We start from the raw sequence: 11,034 nt of genomic DNA, 5'->3' as shown, positions 1-11,034 counted from the left end.
AAATCATTAATATGGCTGACGCGACGTCATTCGACCAATCGAATGCGACGTCGACATTCCTGCAACGACGTTTGCTTAAAGCAATCATATCTGGACAAAACCTACCAATTATTATTAAAATGTATTAAAATATAAGCATTAATACCGAGGGGTATTAAACGATCAAATTTTCCAAGAAGCGCTGGCGCGCTTCATGGATTTGCTCGCCTACCTTTACCCTTACAAGTTCACACTCTATGAACATAACCAAAATGCGATAATCCTCAAACTTTTACAGAGTTACCTGGAGCAAGCACGTCTCTAGTCTTAGAGTACTAGTACTTAGTAACCAGTACTAAGCAGATACATTCGCCAGTAATTGACAACTGCCCTACTTGAAACAGCGGTAGGGGAAGAATGGCCGTAGAAATCATTTCGTGACCAATCTCCACGAAAGTATCTGGCCCGCCCGGGAATCGAACCCAGGCCGCCTGCGTGCCAATCTGACGCGCAACCGACTGAGCTAGCCGGCGAAACAGTTACACAACCAGCAAAATCCATGTAAAGTGTGGTTAGGTTAGCTGTTTCTGTTACTGCTAGTTACGACGACGACGACGACGACGACGATGATGATGATGATGATGATGATGATGATGATGATACTTTTGTCACTTCCAATATTAGGTTAATACAATGTATTTGAGTTTGAAAAAAAGTTTACACATTGGCAGACTATTTCATTTATTAAGAAATACATAATTTATGTACCATATACGTAGGCCATTTTCATTTTATGAGTTTTTTTGGTATGTACCAAATACGTTTTGGCGAGCATAGAAAAACTTATTCCAACCGAATATGGTACAATGTTTGTACCATATTCGGTCGAAAATTGTACCATATTCGGTCCGAATATGGTACATTTGTACCATATTCGACCGAATATGGTACATTTGTACCATATTCGTTTTTGTACCAAATACGGTCCGACAGGGGTCAATGTAAACATGTAAAACGAGGAACGATATTTAAAATAAAACGTACGTCTTATACAAACACTCAAGCATATCGGTAAAAACCGACGCGATAATACGTGCATAGGCCGGTAATTGCCGAGGGTAGGCGCGTTGGGCGGTAGCTGGCTTACATATCTAAAAGAATTGCAATTGTTGAACATTCCAACAAATAATGCATGTGGTGTTGAGGTAAATTGGGTCCTTTTAAATCCGACCCTTCACTATTATTAGTGTTCAATTCACCGAAAATACATGTCCTGTGTGAAAGATTCCAATATTCAAAAATATATCCATTAAATAATGGTTTCAAAATTGAAATAAAAAAATGGTTTGGTGGGACAAAGTCCCATTTATTTTGTGTACGTACAAATCAACAATCCTAATAATTTTTTTTATTGATTTACAATAATATGTTTATTTAGATCGCTTCAGCTGTTTAAATCAATAACATCTGACGATTTATTTTAATAAATGTATTAGAAAACTTGAGAAAGGCAGCCCACTCATTTGACAATATATTATGTTGATCACTTTACCTTATTGATGTAAAACAAAGTGTAAGCTTATTTTTGCATATACCATATGACATAAAAAGTATAAGATCTTGCGTTTGGACATTGTTATCATTCGTATAAGTCTAAACGTTTGTTCAGTTCTGTTTCTATTGGCGGGACGTGGCCATTGGACAGAAACGTTATTGACTATTCCCTGTCAACTCCTTTGAGAACGTAGTGATATGCTTTTATTTAGGCATCCCTCGAGCAATGTTATCAAGTCAATTGCTTTTCCAAATTAAGAAAAAGGAAGCGCTTTGTAATTAATTGGTTCAATATTTTCACTGCGATTCCTTAATATATGCAGAGTGTTATTCTAGAAGCAATATAACAAATCCGATCATTGAGAAAAACTAATAATAAACATATTCTGCGGTTTTGCATTGGCGGTAGATTAATTATCACACGCCACACTGTAACTTGTATAATACCTGGCTATCAGCGATTTGAAATAACCTTTTAACTTATCGTCATTGTAATTCATGACTGTAGGTAGTAAAATGACAGAGATAAGTGTAAGCAATATATGCGCAGTCGTCTTCGATGTCGGTATACAGTTTTGTGAACTCGGATCTTGAGTATGCGTTGCGGTGAAATTTATCATTATCCACCTCAATTTCTATGAAAAGTGTTGATAAAGAGGTTTTTTCGCCACTTGTAAAGTAAGTGTTATTTTCCAATAAATAATCGTTTTTTCGTTGAAATAAATAATCAGTCTACACCTGACACGGAAGTATTTCAAGCACGACAGTCATATTGCAAGAAACGTAACAGGATAAATACCAGGTGTCTTTAATCAAGGAACAGCTTGAACCGGAATGATTTTGGCTTGCAACACGCCTTCCTAGTACAGCGTCATAAGAGAACGGAATTTCATAAGTTAAAGTGTTTTTGTTTTTTTTTGTTGTTTTTTTGGGGGGGGGAGTAAAGTCATACAACAAACCGCTCTTTGAATGGTACCCGTATATACTAAAATCGAGTGCATGCATATTCCGTACCTAAATAGCATCTAGCATACCGAGACAGAAACAAGATAAACGACGGTTCTTTAGTCTGCAATTTCGTCGTTATACAGATTTCTCAAACCAAATAAAGATATATTACTTTAGGTAAAGGTATACTATCTTAACTAAAACTGTTTATTTCTATTATTTCTATTAAGATACCAAACCACGTTACTATGATAAACTTTCTTTCTTCGTGCTCATATTCTCGAATCAAAATAGCATTGGACGAATAAACACGGCGTTCTTTGTTTTCAACCTTTTTATCGATCAATAAATGTTTAAAAGATAATATCACATGGTTGTATATACTCCAAGGGATTACTGAGACCTTATCTGTCAAATAACCTTCGACGTATGACCAGGCGATAACTCTGACAAACACTAATATCAATATTAAAATGAAAGCTACAAGGACCATTCCAGTCGGAAATTCACTGTATTATATCTTAACGCTTGAAGATGAAACCTTTAAGACAAATGATAATGTTAAAATTATTTTGATGATCTCCAATAGTTCAAGAGATGGTTTAAGGGGTCTTAAATGTTTTAACGGACGATAGGTACTACATTGGTTGCAAATAACAATCCAAAATATTTAGGCGCTTCACATCAAAATGAACAAGAGATGTCATTAAAAATACTTTTTTTATATATTATCATAAACAGTCGATTCCCATTGGCTCAAACTTCCTTGGCTCGAATTCCTTGTTGGCTCGAACTAGATGCAATGGATCGATGTTTTATACTGAAGATAAACAATCCCGCTTGGCTCAAATTTTCTGAAGCTCGAAATAATTTCGCCGGTCTATGTGAGTTCGAGCAAATGGGGTTCGACTGTACATCACAGAATTATGAGAGATTCGGTTATTGATATCGACACCAGTAGTTAAACGCGATACAACTTAATTGGCAGACGAGAGCAAACAGAGGCCATAACATTTTACTGGTACATAACAAGGTAAATACAGTTCATGATTTATGTGGAAAGAGTTCGAATTTGTTCAAATTTAAATATTTACGTTTACGGGTACAGTGAAAACAAAAGAAACTTTACACTTCCATGTCTTTTCTTAAGCTTTGAAAAGCCTAAGGCGACCATGCATGTAAAGCCAAAATCGATTGTGGGGCTGAAAATTGTTATAGTGTAACTGAAGTCCAAACTGTTGTTTACATTATTTTTACTTGTTTTTGAGCAAGTCATAACTTAACTATCCTTAACACTGGAACCATGCCTAAGCCTGTGCTGCGAGGCGTTTGTTTTTGCTGGCAATGGAGTCTCAATCAACCGAGCTTGCTATTTCTATAATGGATTATTTGCTTCTGTGGAATTTCTCATCAAGAATATTTTAATTGAATACATGTATAGAAATGTTAAAGGGAAACCATAAAGGCCAAATACGTTCAGCCAAGCTGTATCTGAATCTTATTTAAAGTATAATACAAAATTTTAATTTAATATTTTTAAGAAGAAAGCCCTTATGGGTCAAACATGGCAAAATGCCGATTGCCGTATATTTGCGTTAGAAAAACAGCAAGCTAACTGTGGTTATTATAACAATTTAAAAAAGAAATATATATGTAGGGATAATATTTGAGTCAGTATACAATATAACAAAATATGCGTTCTTTTTAAACAACTATGTGGTATATTTCAAGTATACTTCAAATCATAGTCCGTTCAATCTCAATTAACCCGTTATGTTTGGTCCTCAAAGCTCTTCTTATCTATGCATTGTGACAACTTATTGAGTGACCGTTTGAATGCAAGAGAAAAGCCTGAACATATGCATTCCGACAAAGACACATTGTGTTCGTTGCTCAACCTTTTGACACTGTTTGCGACACACGAAAATTACTTTATTAATATGTGGAAAGAAAGGAGGCAAGTATTTTAAAACATCTTTATCATTGTGTCTTTAGCAGCGTTATTTTCTCTTACGCTTTAAGTTTCCAATGTACTGTGAATTAATGTTTAGGTTCGAAATCGACTTTGCCTCTGTATTCCTATCCCCGGAATGTGAATATCGAAAGAAAAATGTAACGTTTTATTATTCCTTTCTTTTCCCGTTTGGTGTTTATTCAACAACTAATCGCATGACTACAGACGTTATCATTCACCGACAAGCTTCTACTGTGTATCAGTTGAAACATATTATTTGTTTAATCATATTTCATTTAGAATTGTATTCATCTCTTTTGTAAGGCTCGACGATTATTCATTATAACCTAAAATTGTATAACCAAAGTGTCTTTAGTTAATTACTCAACAGTTATAAGAAAATGTATGCACAAGAGGGGATTTTTTTAAGTTTTATAAACCACAATCATTATTGTTTTGACAATAGCCATCCCTTCCTTTTAATTCAAGCTAGATTGACCAATCGCAAGGGTTGTCTTCAGAAAAGAAGAATAATCATTGGATTACCAAATTTAATTGAAACAAAATTAGTTATTAATAATCTCAATACACTATACGTAGGCGGTTTTACATCCGTATTGTAGTGTTTGAGGTAGAAGCAGTTCATTTAGTACCTGGTTTGATAGGAATACTGTGCCAATATAGTTTAACAGTTTGATTACAGAAATGTTCAATGTGAAACAGCAAGTGAGAAAATTAAGGATTGATTAAAGACAAACCATCCTTATTTTCTTCTTTTTAAAAAGGCAAAAGTTATAAACAAACTTTAATTAATGCCTGTTAAGCGTAGACGGTATAAACAGTGCCATCGACCTAAATGAATTATAAACCAGTTAAAATACATATTTTGCGAAAGGGTTTTGAAGACAGTGAAAATACTTTAAAGGCTATAGTTTGAAATATTAATTTTACTAAGATTATTTCATAAATAACACTATGGTTTTCGTGCGTGCATTTATTTGCATTATTACTTCTTTCCAAATATTATTGATATCGGATATTTTAGCAGGTAAGGACTTTTAATTTAACTCGCTTTACCTGGTTTATTTTATAGCGATATTTATCAACTAGTTTCATGTATTAAATTGCAAGTGTCGTTCTCTTGTTTTTCAACTTAAATTACGTCGGCATTTATGGTCAACATCTTGACAGTTTACAATGACCCAATTAGAATTCTGTGTGCAATTTCTGCAAAATATGAATAGTGTTTGGTGTATTCTTCTTATACATAAGAACATCGTAAATTGTTTGTCAATAAAAAGAAAGTATAGTTATTTGATAGGGAAATTGTTCTTCTATAAAAATAGTGTAATTAATTATAAAAATATTATAAATGCTGTTAAGATAGTGAATAAGATATCTAATGGAAATTGGTTATAAGAATGTTCCTGTAATTCAAACATTCACAATTTGCTTTACAATCTGTATATTTCTTTTATAACATCGTATTTATTTGTATACAAGAATGCTAAACGGTTTTGATGCGGAACATAATAACGGATATATCTGGTGAAAACGTTAATGATCATTAGTATGACTACTTACTTTTAGTATTTGATGACCTCTCTTTCAACAATTTAAACACAAATTTTCACAATGTTATTTAATGGGACTAGGCACCAGATTGTTCCAAAATCGGCATGTGCAGTATTTCCTCAAAGGAATCCTAGAATTGTCAAAACGAGCTAGTAAGAAGCCAAAATACATTAGTTTACATAATTTTAAAAGTATATTTTCGCTGTCTCAACTGAGTTGACTCGTTGAAAACAATTACGCATAATGGTTTCCCAGTTTATAGTGTGTATATTTAGCGTGTCACATGTTTGGCACAGATACATACCACGCTTGTTTAAATTTAACTGGAATTTAGGTGGTAGATAACCAAGTTAATTTTCGAATTGGAAAAAAAACGCGAATACTTCCAAAGATATATGTGTAGTAAGCGATGTGGTACATATTCAATGCGTTAAAAGCAACAATCACAAATTTGTGTAAGTTTTTGACATTTTTCTTTTTTTCTTGCAGTTTTATCATCTGGTGTCTAGTCCCTTTCATGTTTCAGTACAATGTGTCTAAATTCAACTAATAAATATATTAATTAATATGTATAGTCTTTAATTTGATACTCTTTAGTTTAATCATATCATTTGCAAAATTAATATGGTGAACAGTAGAAATCACCAATGTGTATAAATATATGAAGACATTCTATCCATGTTTTACTTCTATATAATAGATAAAGAAGGATATAAATACATATCCTTAATAAATTCTTAAGGCAAAACAAGTAAATAAATTGTCCTTCTTCAGTTCTGTCCTTACCCTTCCTTTTTTGATGGTTGGCGTTATGTTACTGTTTAAACTCACTGGACCCTGCATGTTACATTCAGAAAGTGAGATACTTGGTCTGATGGAAATAATACAATAAACGTACGGTTATTCAGAAATGGAAAACCTGCAATTACAAAAGGCTAATTCTTTATGTGTTAGAATAAATTCATTTTCTTTTTTTCATTTTCTATATTTTTAAATGATTAAAATTTGTTTAATTTAATATCAGTGGCGAGACACAAAGTATGAAACAATATAGTGATATTAAGGTGGATGTTTAGATATTTTGATTCCGTGTTTTACAGAATTTACGCACATGACATTGAATTCCCGTGAAGATAACTATCTCGCTGAAATGTTTTCTTTTCGTTAAAATGTTTCGGTTTCGTTGATGTGCGAATAAGTGTTATATTTTTTTAAGGCCTAATAGTTCAAACCGTCTGGTTAAGATGTTACTTGTTTAACAAAAGGTGTTTTCAGCTCAACACAGTGCATAAAAAATAGGTATGTTTATCAAGGGTTGTTAGGTACCGCCTTGGAACGGTCAGTAAAATGTTAATTTACTGGGGGTTTAAACCAGTTTACGTGCACAAACCTCACTTTTATCCGAACAATTCTAAATAAAGATAAAACGCAAAAGGTTAATCTTATCAAAGTATGCATTAACTTGAGGAAACTTAACAATAAAAGAATAATTATAAACCTATAGGTAAACCCCAAGTACTTCTATGATTAGAGATCCCAACTCTATCTGCAGACGGAGAAATACAATTCAGAGCACCTAATGCAAAATCTTTTCAAAGATAAAGATGCAGTCATTGTTTGAAACTATGAACATCACACACAGTCTGCCTTATAAAATAAAAGGTTTAAAACTGTGTGGGCATAGAGTTTCATAATAAAAAGCATCATTGTACTAAACTGGGAACAAATAAAACATTATTAAAAATAAAAGCGACAAGTATTAGCTAATCTTTCCTTTCAAATGATTTGAAAATGTAAAATATTTGAAGAAAATGAAGTCTCATGCCAAAACACTCCGAGTCTAGTTTGCATATTTCTTATTATATTCGTTCACTATGATCATTTTAATTATATATCGCATTAAAATATGCTTTAGTCATTGCATCGCTGCTCATACACTAACATGCACTGACAAGCGCGGTAGTCCACAACCTTATAGTAAAGATATTCAACCCACACTATATATGATGGCCTGGTAAACCCGTACTATTGTGGCATCATTTGAAAGTGGAAAATAAAAATTGTGAACGTTTGACTAAAAATATTCAGTAAATTTACATTTAAGAACGATATCATACCTTATAAGGGTCAGTAGACTAACGGTTCATTGAATTGTATGGAACTGCTAATCGATCTTGTTAAGAAGTACAATAATCAACACACAATAACATACACACGGGCACAACCTACCTCGATTTCCACATCAGCACTTAATCGGTATGTTGATAAATGGTTAGATTCTGAAAGATTAGGAATTCACAGGTGTAAAGTTTTTCGAGAGTCACTGTAAAGGAATCGTGCTAAATAGGTAAATAGGATTTCTATTTAACTTTCCAAACTGGTGAAAGTTTAGCGAAAGTATTAAGTTATATACAGTTTCAAAACAAAACGCTGTAGAGGAGATCACACGAGTAGGATGTTTATAACCGTGTTTAAATATTGATTATTACATTTCAAATTTATAACTTAAGCAACATAAACGCACGACGAAGCAGTAGTGTGTATAAGAAAGAATTGCTTACTTAATGGTATGCATTCTATTTTTTATTCTTTTTTCATAAAGAAGAACACAATATTATCATGATCTTATTTTATCCTTAAACGTTCGTACACCTGCGCCAAACTAGAAAATGTAAATAGGAGAAGTGTTTATCTACTCTCAGCGAACGTTCGGACCGTGACCAGACATGAAAAATGCGTACACTAAGATTGTCGCATTAAAACTGGCTGAAGTTCTTGTATCATTATTCGTCAAATTAAGATTGCCGTGACAAACCCAATGACTTAGGTATCAGGCCTACTTTATATTTGACGGTTAGCTATTCCTTGTGAATCTATTTTGATATCATATGAATGTAGATGCACAAATGTTAAAAGTACATGTACTACGACAAAACAGCTTTCTGATCCAAAAAAAGGTGGTGTCATGTCCGATTTGGATTGAATAAAGATCACAAGTTGAAAGTGAAAAACACGTAGTGTATTTTCGGTCATTTATTTTACATCAAAGTAATACGCAGGCAATGTCCCTTGAAACTATATCTAAATAATATAGGGTCACTGGTCATCAGCATTTATAATTAGTGTTAATGCAATGGTCGAATAACTAGCTTATTTGACGTTTATATTCCACAATCAATGAAAGTAGACCACACTACCCACTATTCTATTGCTATTGTGTTAATGAGCGAAATGAAGTATGAACAAAGATCGAACAACACGTTCATTTAGGAAATCCAAGGAATAGATTCTTTAAAACCGCATTTGAAATATTGATCTGTACATTTCAAATTTATAACTAAGTTTCCCTTAACAATGAAGTGGTAGTGTATAAAAATAATTGGCTTACAAACAATGTAAATATAATATTTCAATCGTTTTTAGTCATAATTTTACTTTGAAATTAAATAAATTATCCTTCATGTCTTAGACAGTTAAAACACATAACTATGCAATAAAATGGCGTAATACCTTTATACTTTCAGCTGGGAAAAATGGCAACAGCATTTCCAAAAGTAGAAAAAATCATCGCTGTCGATGAAAATTTGTTGACTTGTCAAATATGTATGGAGATGTTTGATAACCCAAGTATCCTACCATGCCATCATACGTTTTGTAGGAAATGCATTGTAATATTAGTCAGGAGCAACTGCTTTGTAAAACATGAGAGTTACATGTTTAACTGTCCAGTTTGTCTGCGAGAATTCAAAATTGAGAATGGGGAAAGGAATGTAAATGCCATAATGAAAGCATTTCCTGAAAACAAACTAATGAATGAATTGCTTGAGGGGACAAATACAAAGAAAGTGGCGTTTAATGATTTTGAAGAAGGACGCCACATTGATATGTTCATGACAGTCCAGCATTGTCTGTGGATTCATCATTGCTTCTTGTTTCTGTTTAAGAAGTATTTGGATGCACTTAATAGGTTGACAGTACTCAAAGGCAGCGAAGAAGCAATCCATTATGTGCATATCAATCGAAAACTTACAGCTATGTTCAGCGAAATTTTGTTGTTAACATTTGAGAACATCGGCGATGAAGCTTTTGAACGTATGTCTTCGACTAGTGTTGCAGCCAGTATCCAACATCGAATGATTTTCAATGGCAGACTGCGAGAAATAAATTGCATTTGGGAAAATATAAAAAAAAGTGGAATCCATTTATGTCATAGTGATAATCATCAACTGTTTATAACAGAAATGTCCAAATCTGACTGGATTCATCCTACAGCAGATAAGTGCCAACAAAAGTACGCGGAACGCCAAGGCATTTTGCTCATGGCGTATCACTCTGTTGGATTTAGTAACTTGTTTTCTTTAATGGTTCTGCTGATGAATATCAATTTTGAAAATGTCCGTTGGCCTATGCATTTTTGTATATTAAAAAACTTTAATTTACCCTGGAATCATATGGCATACATAGGAATGGTTAAAGTACTTGGCAGTATATTTCTTATTTATATGTGCGATGCTCTAACGTGGTGGTCAATTGTATTGTCAATAGTGTCAGCAAATTTCTTAGCTTACTGAATATTGTGGCATTTTCATCGAAACACCGACAAGAACAGTATGCATTTGCAGTACTTTGATATTTCATCAGGACTCATAACAAATATTCATGCAGTTGAAACACACGAGTTCTCAAATATTGGAAAAATTGTGCACAGCACGCTCTTTGTGGAGAACATATGCCGCCTTTTGTTTATCTGTTATGCATTTGTAAAGGGTATATCTTCTTCTACAATGTTGCCGATAGTCTTGTTCATATTTTATGACATTGCAGCAAAACTTGCATGCTTAATGGTATTGCATTTAGATAATCAGAGAAATGGTATCTATCTATCTACGTATGATAGTGACATTCAACGACCCACGAGAGCTAATGAACATTTAAGAATCATCTTACTTTCTTGAGAGTATTTAATGAGTATTTGATGCAACTGAATATGTAGATTGATAGGCTGTTAACAAGATTACTTGCCG

General features: G+C 33.3%; 2 protein-coding genes across 3 annotated transcripts in view; both read left to right on the top strand.

Annotated features, from left to right (window-relative positions):
* Nucleotides 1–11,034, top strand: part of LOC128238327 (disintegrin and metalloproteinase domain-containing protein 10-like) — a 232,165-nt gene that overhangs the window by 18,186 nt on the left and 202,945 nt on the right. The window lies entirely within an intron of this gene.
* LOC128238324 (disintegrin and metalloproteinase domain-containing protein 10-like) overlaps nt 5,066–11,034 on the top strand; it is an 84,993-nt gene continuing 79,024 nt past the window's right edge. For both annotated transcript variants that reach the window (XM_052954139.1, XM_052954136.1), the window contains exon 1: nt 5,066–5,483. In XM_052954139.1, coding sequence (XP_052810099.1) covers nt 5,411–5,483 — 73 coding nt within the window. In that variant the 5' untranslated portion in view covers nt 5,066–5,410. The remainder of the gene's footprint in view (nt 5,484–11,034) is intronic.

Source organism: Mya arenaria, chromosome 6 (assembly GCF_026914265.1).
Source record: "Mya arenaria isolate MELC-2E11 chromosome 6, ASM2691426v1".
NCBI classification, from domain to species: Eukaryota; Metazoa; Mollusca; class Bivalvia; order Myida; family Myidae; genus Mya; species Mya arenaria.
Note: the sequence above shows the minus strand (reverse complement) of the source record. Positions and strands in the feature narration are given on the sequence as shown.